Source organism: Lissotriton helveticus, chromosome 7 (assembly GCF_964261635.1).
Source record: "Lissotriton helveticus chromosome 7, aLisHel1.1, whole genome shotgun sequence".
NCBI classification, from domain to species: domain Eukaryota; kingdom Metazoa; phylum Chordata; class Amphibia; order Caudata; family Salamandridae; genus Lissotriton; species Lissotriton helveticus.
The window spans coordinates 1,575,116,671-1,575,133,358 of NC_136068.1; the positions used below are offsets into that span (position 1 = coordinate 1,575,116,671).

At 44.5% G+C, this 16,688-nt stretch overlaps 1 protein-coding gene across 5 annotated transcripts in view; it reads left to right on the top strand.

Moving 5' to 3' along the window:
• The window catches only part of KASH5 (KASH domain containing 5), a 3,089,192-nt gene extending 3,072,803 nt beyond the window's left edge, over positions 1-16,389 (top strand). For all 5 annotated transcript variants that reach the window (XM_078655089.1, XM_078655096.1, XM_078655092.1 and 2 more), the window contains one exon: positions 16,225-16,389. In XM_078655089.1, coding sequence (XP_078511215.1) covers positions 16,225-16,356 — 132 coding nt within the window. In that variant the 3' untranslated portion in view covers positions 16,357-16,389. The remainder of the gene's footprint in view (positions 1-16,224) is intronic.
• The last annotated feature ends 299 nt before the right edge of the window (positions 16,390-16,688 follow it).

The window sequence follows — 16,688 nt, forward strand, 5'->3', positions numbered from 1 at the left end:
GAACAGTTATTGATGCACATTAAAAAGAAATGTCTTTAGTTGCTTCCGGAATGAGGACAGGTTGGGGTTGGACCTGAGCTGAAAGGGGAGGGAATTCCACAACTTGGCGGCATTATGAGATTACATTCTGCCACCAGCTCTTGCTCTTTTTATCCTAGGAACTGAAGCCAGGAAAGCCTGGCTAGAGCGAAGGTTTTTACTGGGATGGTATTGTGAAATTAATTCTCGGCTGATTACTGGACCTTTATGCCAAAAGGCCTGATGAGAGATGCACATTGCCTTAAAGACGATTCTTTGCCGTACTGGCAGCCAGTGCAGGCTGTGCAGCCCCGGTTTAGCTGACAGTCTGCGGGGCAGCTGGAGCAATGTACGGGCCGCGCAGTTTTGAACTATCTGCAGCTTGCGCAGAGTATAGTCCGGGGCGCCTAGGTACAGGACATTGCTGAAATCCACTCAAGGCTGGATCAGGCCCTGAACGGCCACTTGCTTGGCTTCCATAGGTAAGAGTGGAAGAACTTTTTTTAGCATCCTAAGGAGGCCAAAACAGGTTGCAGAAAGTTTAGTGGCCTGGGTGCTAAAGGACAGAGCTTTGTCCAACCATACCCCCAAGCTTTTTACATTGTCCTTAGGTACTGGGGGGGTGCCCAGGCTTGAGGGCCAAAGGGAGTCAAAGTGCAGGGGTGTTATGGGACCCAGGAGCATCAGCTCAGTTTTTTCCCCGTTAAGTTTGAGGGAAGATGTCGTCATCCAACCCTTTACTTCCTCGAGGCATTTCATTAGCCCTGACGGTGTTGACTGACCGTCCTCCTGCGCCAGAGAGACCACTAGCTGCGTGTCGTCCGCATAGGAAATGATTTTAATGCCAAACGGACGGACAACCTCAGCCAGTGGTCTCATGTAGATGTTAAATAGCGCAGGGCTTAAAGAAGAGTCCTGTGGAACCCCACAGCTCAATGGTCTGCTGGCGGAGACCGTATCTCCCTCGAAGATCTGGAACGACCTATTGCTCAGAAATGACTTAAGCCAAGACAGAGCGCTACCTCACACGTTCCAGGACATAATAGATAAGTTCTGTTTCCCAGTTGTCTCCCTTTTCTGTTTTGTACCTGGTAAATCTGCCTGCCAATGCGGTGATGTAGTCTTAATTGCAACAGTACGGAGTTTAGGAATTATGAGCTAAGGCTCGAGGCACCCAAGACCAATCTTCAATAGAGTTGTTCTGAATTGAGCAGCTCCGGGTACCTTTGCTAATGTTTGTAGTGACCTTGAGTAACCCATCGCTTGCCAGTTTTGTATTTGTTCCACTATCACTCCCATGGAGTATAGAGAGTGTTTTTAAGGGTGGGAGTGGCAACTCTGCTTTCGAGCTCTCTCTTTGTGTGTCCGGTGTTCTAGAGTCAATTTGATTCTTCAAGTGGGCATATTTTAACGGCATAGGGTATTTTATTGTCGGCCGACTCATGATCTTTATGCCCCAGTCTCCCAGTAATTGGTAATTTCTTTTTAGTATATGGATTATGTCTGGGTTTAAAAAAAGCAGTTCTGTAGATTCGTTAGTTTCACCTGGTCCTTGCGTGAAAAAGGAAACAGTGTCGATATCAGATGACTTTATATTTTCCAGGCCTGGGATGTTCGCAAAGAGTTTTAGTAAGTTGCTGCGGTTGAGTATGTCCCACTTGCCCTGTGAGGCATTTTCTGGATGGAGGCATAATTTCAGATCATCCTGTGTGTGAGGGATATGTGACTTATGTGTCCCTTTTGTGGATGAATCTTGACTAATTAAATCCTGACGGGTTTGCCGTGGCACAGCATTGACTTCGTCGTTTACATGGTTTATAGTACCCGTTTTAGTTGTCGGCAGCAAAACTTTGCTTGTTTCGTTTACTGCTATCTTGTTGAAGTCATTGGAGTCCTTCCAGCATATTCTCTGGTTGTCTTCCTTTGGTGAAATTCTGGTTATGCTATGTAAGGCTTTATCCATCGCGTTGGTCGGCGAGGGGCTATCTCGATGTAGTACCTGGGATTCAGGTAGTACCTGTCTGTCTGCCCGAGTAGTTTCTTCCTCGTGAAGTTTGGGATGCCCGCTGGATATTGCGGCACTTCTATCACAATTTTTAGAGCGTTGGCCTAGGCCTTTGTGTATATTGCCAGGGGTTTGGTCAAGATTGATTTTAGTTGAGTTATTCGGCCAAATGGCTTTTCCGTCTAGGGTTGGGGGATTTTGATGGGTGGTAGGCACAACGTTGTTTTTACTGTGCATAGGAGTTTCTTTGGTTTCCGGCAGTAACCACAGCCTAATTGAGCCGTTTTGGTTAGGGAAGCACCGCTTACATCGGATATATCGCATCGCGCTGCCATTGCATCGCGGCTGTTACATCGTAGACGACATCACATTGCATGTCATCAGGACGCATGCAAGTGCATCGCATTTCCTTATACATCGTTAACGATTACATCGTGAATCGGGATACATCGGGAATCGGGAATTGTGTTTCTTTAAGGAGCGCATATGCGAGCAGAATTTGTTTATTTAAGAGACTTTACAGCGCGTAATTTCACTTGCTAAGGCTGCATATTCTAAGGCTGCATATTCCTCTGGGGTGGCTCCGGCATATTTAAGAGACTTTACAGCGCGCAATTTCACTTGCTAAGGCTGCATATTCTAAGGCTGCATTTTCTAAGGATGCATATTCTAAGGATGCATATTCTAAGGAGTTGTCCTATGCAGGTCCATGTCGGGCAAAGGAAGCAGAGGAGCCAGAAAGAGTACAAGGACGATGCGGGGAGTGTAACGGGGCTCGAGGTAGATATCCATGGATGAGCGAGCAGCAGAACTCGGCATCAGTGGCTAAGGCAACAAAACACATCTTTAACACTATCAAGGTAGATAATAGTGGCAGTATTACTAACAGCATTAAAGAAAACCCATTTTCTAAACAGCAGAGAAAACATAGCAGAGAGTGCCCAAGAAGTCCACCCGCATGCAGAATTACTGTGTCCCAGCCCTTTCGTGTGCACTGTAACACTTTCCTCGAGAGTGCCTAGAAATAGGTACACATTAAGGTCGACTGATATAAAGAGAGCACTCGGACTAGAAGAGGGTCTAACTAAATTTAAAGAAGGGGTTAGTTCAGGAGAGAAGGCTGTGATCATAAACAAAACTATTGTTTATTTCTTCCAGGGAACTTACAAAGCTCACGTATAAAAGAGAGCTAAAAAGTGAGGCCATCCAAAGTGATACTGCCAAAATAAACACACTCTCGCTAGAGATAAAGGAAAAAAAGAGAAAGGACGCAAGCACTCCACTACATCAACAGGGCAGAGACTGCGTGGACCAACGACCAACGAAAGCAACACCCGAATATAAGTAATAGTGAAGGGTGGAAGGCAGGCCTCTGCAGCCCCTGGAGCACAGGTGGGCCCCCAGACATTCGAAGGGAGCCCCATTCAGCTGAAGCTCAATAAATATCCGTGGGATATGGGAAACTCGGGTGCCCCTCATTGCCATTATTTTACGTTATGGAACTGACTAAAGGTAGCAGATAAACCTATTCAGCAGATGCCCATTCAAAAATTGGCCGCCACAATATATAGAGGGATACAAATGTTACATTACAATGAGCGAGCAGCAGAACTCGGCATCAGTGGCTAAGGCAACAAAACACATCTTTAACACTATCAAGGTAGATAATAGTGCCAAGAAAAAAAGCATCTCAAGTCACGGTCCATATCTCATGTTAGTTGAAATCCCTGCGCAGCATTAACTGCACGCAAGTGATTCTCATATATCGTCTGCCTTCCCTTGCTGCCTTTATCATAACCAATAAAGAAGACAAGTTGGCAGCTTGACTGCTCTGCTTTCGAGCCTGCAGGGTGGTTTTCTGCGAGCATAACGGCAGCTGTCATCTTTATCTGGTCTTTAGCTTTTTTTTACACGTTATACTCTTTTAAATTGTCTGCTGTTTCGTCAAATGCGGGCAATTACACTTTTCCCAAAAATGGTGATGGTGTGTCTTCGACGCTGAGTCTCTTTGGACCTGCTCCCCTCGCGTTTCCTTTGCAAGCTGCCACTCCTCATTCAAATATTTCTAAGGTGCTAAAAGGACACACTTCTTCATTTCTTATACTCTGAAACCGACATTGATGTGCGTGCTTTTGCTACTCAGCCAAATAAAAATCCCAGCACGTTTCATAATGGTGAGATATGGTCATTGGGGGCTTCCCGGTGGACGCAGGCAGCGCCAGTCAGATTATTCAAATGGACAGGGTTGAACGAATTTGAACGTGCGGGCTAAACCATCGCGTTGTCATGTCGCCGATGTGACACGCTTGCCTATTGCATGGCCGCATTTGCGTTGCAACATCGTGCGATGCTAAAATGGCCGATGTGACTGCAATTGCGATGTAGTGACGGCGATGTAAATTACCACGATGCGATTAAGTACGATGGATCGTTATGGTTGCTTTTTCTTTGTTTGTTTAGCTTTTTAAATTTTTTATTATTTTTCCGGGATAGGTGGCCAGTTTCAAGGCTTGTCACCTGTAAGCTGTTTAAGATTACTTGTTCTTTGGCAGCGATGCTGCATTTGTCTATAGTTGTTTGTGGTGTCCTGCTTGGTGTGCTGCTTGGTTCCGCTGCCGACGTCTTTGTGATGTCCTGCTCGAGTTCTTTGCCATTAGAGTCGGCAGTCGTCTGTGTCCCAGGTAGAGTGTTATCAATATTTGACGGCTTCGAATTATCGTTGCTCCTATGCCTGCTGGATTCTGCTTTTAGATCTTCAATCAGTGTATTCATTATTACTGGCAGTTTTTCCAGGCAGAGCAACACCGGGCTACATCCACAGTCCTGTGGCTTGGATGTGACTATGGTATTTGCCTGGGCGCATTGAATTAAAGAGTTCAAGGCTTCTAGTTTGGAATCTATGCCTGTTATCAGGCCGGCGACTGTGTGAAGAAGACTTATCTGGACGTCTAACTTGTCGGCGTGCATTATGGCTGCATTTACCATTGAGGACAAGACGTCGTTAATCAGTTCAAGGTGATGATCCAGTTTAGCCGGCTGCTTCTCCGTTATGTGGTCCGCCCCCTGGTCTTGTTGATTGTGACTAATGCCGTTATGGTCAAAACCAGGGCTAACTAGGGCTGAGTTGGATGTTGCAAAGATTTGAAATGGCTCTGCGTGTGCACTGAGTGCTGAAGTGCTAATTTCGCCAACCCCCTTGGTGTGGGGCAGCCCTGTTGCCTGGTATGCTTTGATCGCGTCGTCGGCTGGAAAAACCCTTTGGGTGTCCCTGGTTTGTTGATTTACTAATGCATGGGGGCTAACTAAGCCGGCGTTGTTGTTAGGCAAAGTCGGAGTAGTAAATTTCTTTATTTAGATATAACACAGATATCTTTAAAAGAGGATTACATAATTCACATTATATACAACTGTTAAAAGTAAAAACAGCAAAACAGTCAATTAACCAGCCATAATAAAAAAATAAAAGTCCTCCGCTTCCTCACCATCCTGGGTCCGTAGAATTTTTAAAAGAAATATAAAACCAGAGAAAAAGTAGTACAAAAGTTTAAAACCTAATATACAAAGGACATCACCCATTTTTCTTTACTCTCCCTGGCTGGAATATCATACATCTGAGAGGCGACCCAACTTTCATTTCATCCTCCCTAGAAATTTGGGATGTATCCCAAGGTGTATTAAGTGAAAAAAAGAGAGGTAAAATGGGGGGATTTAGCAGGACCTCTTTGGCTTGAAATTGCGGTATGCTTGCTGGATGAACTCTGTTAATCTTATATTTAAATCAGTGTTTTCAGAGTTCAAAGCCACAATGATAGCTTGCCTGCAAGTTCGGGCGCCCAACCTGTTCCATTCAGCTTTTAGTTTGCACCTGCGTTGGGAGTTAAAGGCTGGGCAAAGGCAAACCACGTGCAACAATGTTTCGGCCGTTTTACCGCACCCTCTGCAAGTTAGATCTTCCGTCGTGCGTCTCCAGGAGGGTAGATCTTGCAGAAAACGCCATTCGCCCAATCTAATAGCTATAAGGCTACGTTTTAGGTACAATGAGTATGTGCAGGAAAGGTAAGCGGCGGGGAGTAGCCGGCTGTAGGAGTTTACAAGGGCCCAGGAATTACTGCGTTTTGAAAATAGTGCTTTGTCTGTGATGAGTGATCTTATTCTCACACATTTTTTATGGCAATTTTAAACGCTGTCTGGCTGGTATTAAGAGCCCATAGGTCGCCTGCTGACATTTGTTGGATATAGTCCTTAAAAAGGCGACCAAACATTCCTCCTTGGCTTTTCTGGGAGATTTCTAGCCAGACTAAGGATTCTAATGAGCCTGGGTCAGCCTGTCTCAGCTTGTGACAAAGGTTTAGGTATACACCGATATTGGAAACCTCATAGTTTAGTAACCCCATCTCCAGTCTTATCTGTGCGGCAGATGCAGAAGTTGGCAACTGAAGGACTTTTTTATAAATTTTGGTGGTGTGTTGGTTTAGGGCCGTATTCAATTTATCCTTGAATTACTCTATCCCGTATGATAGGGTAGGGCCAAATTTCGCTCTCAGGACTTCCAAGAGGAGCGAGAAAGTTGGACCTGAAAGATTTTTCGAAAGCTTATATAAAGACACAGCAAGGGTCGTGGCTTTAACTGCAATCTCCTGCCGCTGTCTTATAAGGTTACCTCTAGAGTCCAGGTGGACGCCTAGATATTTGTACGATTGGCCTATCGCAAGGCTTATGTTGTTAAAAGACCACCCACCCCCATCGTATCGTTTCTTCCCAAAGGGGACTACTTGAGTTTTCTTTAAATTGACTTCTAATTGATTCGTTATTGTATAACGAAGCAATGTGTCAAGAAGCCTTTGCAACCCGACCCTGGTGAGGCTGAAGAGAACAAGGTCATCGGCATATAACAGGTTACTAAGTGCCATGCCTCCCACCTTTGGCGGATGGCTATTGGTTTCATCCAGGGTCATCGACAGGTCTGCTATGAACAGGTTAAAGAGAAGGGGGGCCAGCACGCATCCCTGCTTAACACCTCTCGTTGTCATAATTTTCCGCGAGAGATGCATGCCGGACCCTAACTTCACTCGGACCCAGGTGCGAGAGTGAAGTTGAATGATTGCCTCCACTAGTTTGTCAGGGATCCCCCACTTCCTGAGCTTTTCCCATAAGGCCGCCCTAGGGACCCTGTCAAATGCTGCTTTGAAGTCGACAAAGCAGCAAAGCACTGTCCTAGATGTTAAAAGTGCTTTGTCGACAATTGTTGACACTGCTAGAAGGTTGGTCATGGTCCCTGAGTTGGCAACAAACCCCGTTTGATTCATTGGAATACGATTGTATTCCTTTGCCCATAGTTTCAGGTCCTCCAAGAGGAGGCCTGCATAGTGCTTGGCTTCAATGTCCAAAAGAGCAATAAGCCTGTAGTTGTTGGGGACCGCGCGGGATCCTGATTTATAAATTGGATGTATTATTGCACCCCGCCATGAGTCTGGGATTGTTGCGGTTCTCAGGGCATAATTGAAAAGGTTTGTTAGGGTTCCTGACCAAAAAGCTATATCCGATTTGAAGAGATTCTGAGGCAGGCCATTTGGCCCGGTGCTCCATCTGATCTTGATTTAGTCACAGCCGATGCTACTCTGTCTTGGGACACCTGAAAGTCCATGTTAACTGAATTTAGCAGCTCGGTGGGTGCACTCCGCTTGATGCTAGCCCCGGTCTCGATCTCTCTCAGCGAACCACATTCTGTGGGTCCTAGATGTTCTGGGGACCTGAAGTGGTCTGTGAGGAATGATGCCCATTCAGACTCTTGGATATTTGCTGATCCAAAGCTTGAAGTACTCGGGTTAGCGTGGTTAATTAAGGCCCAGAATTTTCTTGGGTTTTTGCTCTTACTCTCTCACACCAGTTTGCACCAGAATTGATTTTCGTGTATCTGTTTGTCTTTGATGGTCGCCAGCCTAAATGACTTTTGGGCGGCTTGATAGAGATTTAAACATTCACTATTCCCAGGATATTTTGCAAGTGACCGCAGGGCGTTGTTCCTAACTTTCTTAAGTAACTTTGTCTGTAAAGAAAGTTTAAAATTGCGAGACTGGATTGTCCTTTGGGCCTGCTGTTTTACTGGAAAACAGTTAGTCAGATGGGAGCACAGTGCCGTCCATGTTACAATGGGAGAGGCATCTTGATCGTTTCCGCCTTTTAAGCGTTCCATGCATACCGGTAGGATAATCGGGCTGATGTCTTCACTCCACTTGAGGCGCTTAAGGTTTTCCATATATGTTCCCCGACACGTTGGAGGTGCGGGTTTGTGCTTCACTGTGTTTATATTAAACGATATGACCTGGGGCCTGTGGTCACTTTCAGAGCGTGGGTGAATACAGAATCTGGCCAGACAATGAAGCAAGTCCGCATTACAGATGGTGTAGTCCAAATAAGAGTGTTTGCTACCGTTTGTCCAGGACCAATTCGGGGGGATATCCCCCGCCGACCTGCCATTCATTACCAGGTAGCCGGCGCTGTTGAGTTTCATCACACAGATCTCACCCAGACCGCAATAGGCTTGATTGGTCGGTTTGGTTTGTGTCACGGCCTCAGTAATAGGGAATAAGAAGGGCCCATCAGTGACTGCTAGATCCCCCTGGAATAAGTTGGTATTAAAATCCCCCGTGACAATGCAGTCTGAGTTGGGGTGTTCCGCAGCTATGTCGCTCATTATTTCCGTTAGGCGTGCCAAATGATCTTTTTTTGTACTTGTGTTGGGATTGATGTATGCATTTAAGAGAAGGAGTGGGCGCTGTTTTCGCCACGCATTAATTTTGACCCCAAGTAGCCAGTCTTCCTCAATGCTTAATCTTGAGATTGGGCCTTTTAAATTATTTGATATATATATCGGGAGGCCACCTTTGGCATGGCCATAATGACTGTCCCTGAGTGCTGGTTTCCATAATTCAATATAGCCGATAACGGGAAATCCTTCTGTGGCCCAGGTTTCCTGTAGGGCTATTATAGCATGCTCGCGTAGGAAAGAAAAAGTATCAGGGTGCGTGATTTTCTGATGAAGGCCGCTAATGTTCCAAGAACACATAAGGAAGATGGAATCAGCTTGTGGAATAGGAGCGGTTATAGGTAGAGCTGCTGGAGGAATTGGCATTGCTTGGAGATTGTGATTATGGGCAAAAAGCTCTACTTCAGAAGGTCAATCTGACCTTTGGTTGACAAAAACGCTGGAAGCCACTCCCAGCCTTTACTTATCTCAACTTTGGGGACCACCGTTGGGGAGATTTTATGCGGTTCCTCGGATCCTGACGCGTTTTTTAAGATCGAATACGGTCTGGGGTGAGGCACCGATCTGGTAGTACCAGCATTTTGCGGAGGTGTTGGCTGAGTTAGTGAAGAGATGGGATAGCCTGGATTGAGTATGGATACACTCTAATGCCCCAATCCCGCAGGGTGGTCTTGTGGTTCAAAAATGTTCCTGACCAGCTGGCCGACTTGAGTGACACCAGCGTTACCTCGGACGGTTGAGTGCCTCTTGGTGGGAGGAATTCGATGGATTCTATGTCCTCTGATGCCAGGCCTGCAAACCCCGGAATGCCTTCCACGCATTTTATTATGTTAGATCTATTAAGGATATCTTGCCGACCCTTTGATTTATATTCTGGTGCCAGTAAGATATGAAAAAGTGAGGAATCATTTTTATTCTCTTCTTTGAGTACGCTTGGGGCTGACTTATTGGTTTTGTTAGTGGACAGGCCTGCATCTGATTTCTGCTCCTGTTGCTTTGGGCAGTTTGGGGGCCTTCAATGAGGGATGGCTGGTTTTGGGTACAGTTGTTTTTTGATTGTAAATTGTTTTTGTAAGATTCATTCTTGTTTTTACAGTATCCACACAAGGAGGGGTTGTGGCCAGCGCTAGATTAGATTTTATTAATGTAACTGTGGGCCCCGTTAGGCTCGGCTCGATGGTTTTAATCATTAGATTTTCCATAGCTATGCTTGGTTCTTCAATTGGTGCTCCCATGGCTGGCTCGCTTAGGTCTTGGGAACTCCCCGAGGATGGCTGGATGACGTTTGCTGATAAATCCCCTTTTAATTTGGAGGCGCTGAGAGTTACTGGGGTTGGTGGTACATCCGTCTCACTTGAAGCTTTCTTGTTAGCTACCTTCGTAAAGAGGGGAAAAAATTCCAGGTGTGCGGCATTTGCTTATGCCCTTGTTTTGTTTGTATTTTTGCGCTGACGTTTGCGCTCTCTCTTGCTGCATGGTGGCGGGAGAGCTGGCAACGCTTCCGATTTGGAGGGAGCCAGGGTCACTGGGCTGGCCATTGGCCTGGTCGCTGGGTGGTGCGTGTGGGTTATGTGCCCGCTAGGGGCCCCGGCGTTTTCAGTCGTCACTTCGGTCGGGTCAGAACCCGATGTTGCTGGCTGGAGGTGGCCGCTTTTTAGCTGATCGATTAGCTTGTTTATACATGGTTCTGTTCCTCCGCTTAACTTAGTGCCTTTTTTTGTAATGGGCCACAAGTTAACAGAATCTTGGTCCGTTTACAGTGGTTTTTGCTGTTGCAAACCAGGATTTGTGGATGAGTTACCCCCCTTCAGTGACTTGACTTCCTTGATGACACTGGATAGAAATTCTGGAAGCGAAGAAAGTGAGTCAATGATTGGGGAGCAACAACAGACCGACTGTATGAGCTTCGTCGAGGCTTGTGCTCCTAATATTAAGTTATTCAATTTGTCGAGTTTGTTATCTATCCCTGCCGTAAACAGGGCTAGGGTGTTCAGGAGGTCAACCTGCACGTCCAGTTTATCCGAGTGGTAATTTAATGCATTAACTGTTTGTTGAAACGTTAGAAGGAGTTGTGCCAAACTCCAGTTGCTATAGGATCATCTTTGTTGGAATTTGTGTTGGCGTATGATTGGCAGTTCCCGTTAGTGGGGCGCGACCTCGTCAAAAGCCGGAGTAGTTTTTATATGGGCTGGTAGGCCACCCGGTACTATGATTATTTTTGGTGATAGTGGGTTTGCTGGGTTCAAAAGAATGTTATTTCCTGATGGATTAGTGGCTGTGTCCGAGTTAGTTATGACGTTCTCTTGGTCTGCATAAAGGTGTGAACAATTAGGCATTTTATGAGAGAAAAAGTCCCGTATGTCTCTGTTACTAGCTATATTGGCGATTGTTTTTCTGTGATTACTTAGAGGTGAGCCCGTATCTGGTGCTGGCGTTGACCCGTGTGGGGGTGTAGACTGACGTTGTTGGGGCTTGTTTACCTGGGGAGTTGTTGTTATGGTATCTCCATTATAATTCACCTCTACCCCCGCCTCTTCCTCCGCTACTTCTTCTCTATAATCTGGCCCCATGGTAGACGCCCCTCCACTAGAGGGGTAAAGCATTTTTTCTTTAAGGCACTTTGCTGTCTTATGAGGGCGGGGTTTCTCTTGGCGCTGTAAGAGCGTCGAATTTCTTGTTCTCATTACTATATTTCTGCTCGCCGCCGTCTATTGGTGATGGAAGTTCGGAAGTATGGAAAGCTGGGGGATGTTGGGTGTTCGTCCTCCTTGGCCGCGTCAACCATTTTTCGCCTTATCAATTAGTGGCGAAATGTGATGGGTTTTGATGGATTGTGGGTTGAAGACATTGTTGAGCCTTGCAATAGGCCCCCTGAAGCCCCCTGAATCCTGACTCCTGATTCCTATGACCTGTGATCTGAAACAGCAAATACATTTTATCAGTTTTGTTTTGTTCGGGTATCAGGAAGCTGTGTTTTTCCTATGGGTTTTCTGTAATTTTTTATGGTTCCTGCAAGCTGCAGGGGCAAAATGGGGCGTGATGGATCGAGTAAGTGGGTTATGAGTCTCCGAGGCTGAAGTTATTAGGCAGGATGGATTTTCAGCGGCGGAGCAGCTTGGGAGAGTCTGGCCGCGAGCGGAGCTCACGGGGGGACCGCGTGCGAATCAGACCTGGTCGGATTGCCTTCCGGTCAGCTCCCCGGGCTCTTACTTCGCGGCTGCCTCTATCGGCAGCCGCGCTCGCGTCTCTGCTCCCTGCGCCTTGTGCCGGTTTTGCGCAGCCTCACCTCCTTGCCAGACAGATGGATGTCCAGTATGCGGTGGGGATCGGACCTCTTCACGACCTCTTCACCCCGGCTAGGAGCTCTGGAATCGCGGTAGAAACCCCAGGCGGCTGCCGGCAAAACCGCCACCTTCTCTTCGCCTCCGCTGCCTTCGTCGCCTACACTCTTACTCCTCCTCTGACACGTGACCGGAACAGTTCTCTCCAGTAAACTCTGGGCGATATTAGAAACCGTGGGGGTGGAAGAAACTATTATTCACTTTCTACGGGAATTATATTCAGGTGCCACTGCATCCGTTCGCTATGGGAAGAACGGAGAGTGCTCCAGATCATTTGGAATAGGCCGTGGGGTACGCCAGGGGTGCGTTCTGGCACCTTTTTTATTCCTGGTCTACATTAATGACCTTGAAAGAACTCTACTGCAAGAGTGCAGGGATATGCGCATGGTGGATAAAAGAACAATCCCTGCACTCTTATATGCAGATGATGCAGTCATAATGGCACGGATCCCTTTAGCCCTACAGGGCTTGCTAACATGTTTTAACACCTTCATGTTAAATTTAGATCTGAAAATTAACTGCACAAAAACCTTTACAATATATTGTGGCCCTGGTAATAACCGACGGAGAAAAACCATGTTTATTAAGGAGAGACCCCTGGATTGCACCTCTACTTTTTCTTATTTAGGCATTCTGTTCCACGAGTCTGGTACATGGGCAAGTGCTATAAAAGCAAGAAGTTTTATGTTTTCTAAATCGATAATGGCCTTGAAAGATTTTACAAAAAAAATGGGGAAAAAGCCAATTAGAGAACTCTTAAAAATCTTTAATGCTACTTGTATATCAATTGTTATTTATGGCTCGCGAATCTGGGGATATGCGAATATAAAATCCATCCAACTAATGGAAAACACGTTTCTGAGATACATCTTAGCAGTACCTGAGAGTGTCTCAAGTTACGTTTGTCATATGGAATTAGGTCAGCCATACATCGTAGATATAGTTAAAGTCCAGCCTATACTACTCTGGCATAGGGTCTGGACTACTGAAGAGTGTATACTGAACCGAACCATTATGATGGATGTTTTAAATCTAGAACATGTGAGCAGGATCAAATGGCTTGTCTACCTGAAAGACTTTCTAGTAAAAATAGACTGCCAGAAATATTTTGATGATCCTACCTCAATGTGCAATATACCAAGGAAGGTACTAAAAAAACAATGTATGGAGTATCTAGAAGACAAAAGAGCTAGTGAGGAAACAAAAAAAAAGACTGTATGCTCACATCAACTGATATTGAGTCAGGATAAATTACAGCCGTATTTAACCTTACATATGAGTAACTACGAGAGGTTTGTCCTGACACATTTTAGGTTAAATATTCTTTTTAGAGTTCTCAGTTTCCCTGTTATGAATTCCTGGTCATATGATTTAATTAAGTGCCCGTGTGACGATATATCAGCTCAATGGGACATTCATATTTTATTCTTCTGTAAATTTTATACATTGTATCGGAGGAAATTGATTATCCCAATTTTAAAGAAAATGAATGTGAAACGCTGCCGCCTAGCCTTTTTAGAAATGCAGAAATTAGATACTGTTTTAACAGTGGCATCTATTTTAGAATTTTTTAAAAATGTTTTTAGATTACGAAAATCAAATTGTCTGTAAGAAATTTAAAAAAATGCTGTAACCTTTGAAGATTACCCCCTCTAAAATTATATTTTTTAGAACACATTTCATGTATAATACTTCGTTTTTAATGAATTTCTTGTATGTACTTCCATGGTTATCATTGATTAACCGAATAAAGTTTATAATTGAATTGACTTAAGTGTCCAACGTTTTGTGCGAGATTGGGGGCATAAACGTGGTTTTGGGTTCAAAAGGACGCTCTGTTTGTGTTGGACGCTGTGGGTCATCGCGAATTACGTTTGTAAAGAAGTGGCGCAACTTCAAAAGTCTCATAAATCTGAAAAAATCAGCTTGGACCTGTAATAGTGTTGTCGTGTTAGTTGCTACAAAAGACATGCCACGGTTCAAAACGGCAAGCTGCCAAGGCTCAAGCTCTTTTGAGGACATGTTCATGACTAGGTCACGGTCTTGCTGCTGCGCAAGGACAGTCCTGCTTTTTCTTTGTCCTCTCCTGGTTTTAGGGCAGCTGATGGTGTTTCGGTCTAAATCCGGAACCTGTTCTAAAAAAGACACCGTGGATAAAGATTGTGATTTTTCAATGGCCAAGGTCGAGGGTCCAGCTGTTTGGGACTGCACTAACTGGTGCGCTGGTGTACGGCTCATTGTGGTATCTTTATCGGACACTAGACTCTCTTCAGAAGAAGTAATAGTGGTAGTTGTTTTACGTTGGTCAAACCTTCTTTTTGAATAAATCTCAGCCCAAGTGTAGACTTCGTTGAGCTTGTAATCTATGGTGTCTCTCTTATATTTACGTAGCTTACCCTCCTGTAGTTCTCTTTCATATTTGTCTAATTTCTGGTTAAGGACTTCTAATTGCAATTTCCAAGCCTGTGACTCCAGTCGAATTTCAAGTTCACTCTTTAGTGAATATATTTCCTACTCTAAATCGCGAATTGTTTTTGACAGTTCTTCAATGATAAGCAAAATCAAATCCAAAGAACATTTATTCAAAATAGAATACCACTTATCCATAAAACCAGAATTTAAATGAAAACGAAATAAAAGTGGTTTAATCGCTAAACAAAGTCCCCTTGGAATACGTTTGGCCTTATGATACTGTACAAGGGTAGAGGTGTGTAGTCTTTGATTAAGCTGTCGCCTTGTTAGGAATTCAAGTTGACGCAGTTGCTGCGTGATAGACCCACCATGGGTGTCTGAAGTTTTAACCTCCTGTATAAGAGCGTAAATGTCACTAGCCTCATCAGATGTGTATGCTTTGGTGTTGGCCCTGTTATCAGTTATGTTAGTTATTGAATCGAACGACATCTTATGCAATGGGTTCTACTTCCCCTAGACTGAATAAATAATGCGAAAATTGGGGGTGGAGAGAGCACACCTTTTTAGATCAATTCTTTCAGGCAGCAAATAATTTTTTTGCTATGTGCAAGATAATGGTAACGCACCCTGTTGTGGTTTAGCTCTTATTATGACCTTATGTCTTTTGAGTATAGGATTTTGTAAATATCCTTGTCTTGCACCACTCCATCACGGCGCTTCATTTGTAATCAAGATAGTCCTTTGTTGCTGTTTACTATTCTATGCGCTTCCGGACGCCATAAGCGCGTCTTTACCCTTTAGGCGGTTAACTCCCGGTTGGAGGCATACGGGTTAGCGGTTTCCCAGTGCAACATCTGTTTCTCGGGTAAGATATACTTTAAAGCACTTTGCTCAATATGTTTAGGCGACCAGCGATAGCCAGTTTGTGTGACTAAAGCGGGTGACAGAGCGTGTTCCGTTTCATTTCACAGGACGCTTAAATACAAGTCGACTAACTCAACTAGAACACACCCGAGGGTCGAGTGGTTCAGTTACACTGGTTATACCCATTGTAATCTCTTCTTCAGTGAGTTGAGACAACAGTATTAGTTATTCCAAAACGTAATCTAAGCCGGCAGTGTCTTATATGAGGTTCCTGTGTTTTCTACAGTTCTTCTACACAGCTTTGCTTTGTTGGCTTTCAGGACCGACGAGAGGCTTTCTGTTTATATGGTGGGTGTACCTTTTTGGTGCACGGCATTTGGTATTTGTACCACGGCGTATTGGTAATTACACTGAAGTTGTTGTGATTTTGTTGTTTAGCACACGGCAGTTCCATTCAGCCAGGTATTTGATTATGATGATTCGTGTTCTGCACCCTTTTAAATTTTGATACACAGGGGAGTCTCTTTGGCTAATCAGCATGTCACTTACCACGTTTTTAAATATTTTGTACGTGTTGCACAGAGAGTTCTTGTCACTATGGTGCGATCATTCTTTAACTCTACAATTTTCTGAGGTTTCACTTTATTTGGCTACTGCTTTCTCTTTGTTACAACAGCTTTTCTCCATGCTCATTCATCTTTTTTCATAATGAGCAGATATTTCCCTCTAATGTGGAAGTCTGAAGTTATTACTTTTGTATTAGTTAACAAATGCATTAGGACAAACTATATATGTGTTAAATTTTGTTCCCTCTATAGATATCCCCTGAAGAAGGGACGTCACTGTCCCGAAATGCATCGGGCTGTTCGCAAGAATTTGGTTTTTATTTCAAATTGATGTACACTGCAAATATTGTTCATGATGCAATGATTGTACACTGCAAAATTTAAGTTGATCATTTGATGTCATTGTTTATTATACTTGTTATGTCGAATTTGAAATTACATTTTCATTGATGAATACAATTGATGAAAACAATGGATATATAATGTTTGATTGATTTGTTTTGAACCGCTATTGAGTATTGTTGATTGTTTGACAACCACTTAAAGTCCCTAGGGACACCAGTGCACAGTGCCCGGTGTAATGCTACCGTGCTCAGCAGCATTTCGTTTTTCTCAATCCTAAGAGCAGCTTCTCTCATCTTTGCCTCATGTTCCCTTCTCTGAGGGGAAGTCATCCCTCTCTGAGCAAGGCCATGAGAGCCATTTGAAGCCTGAGA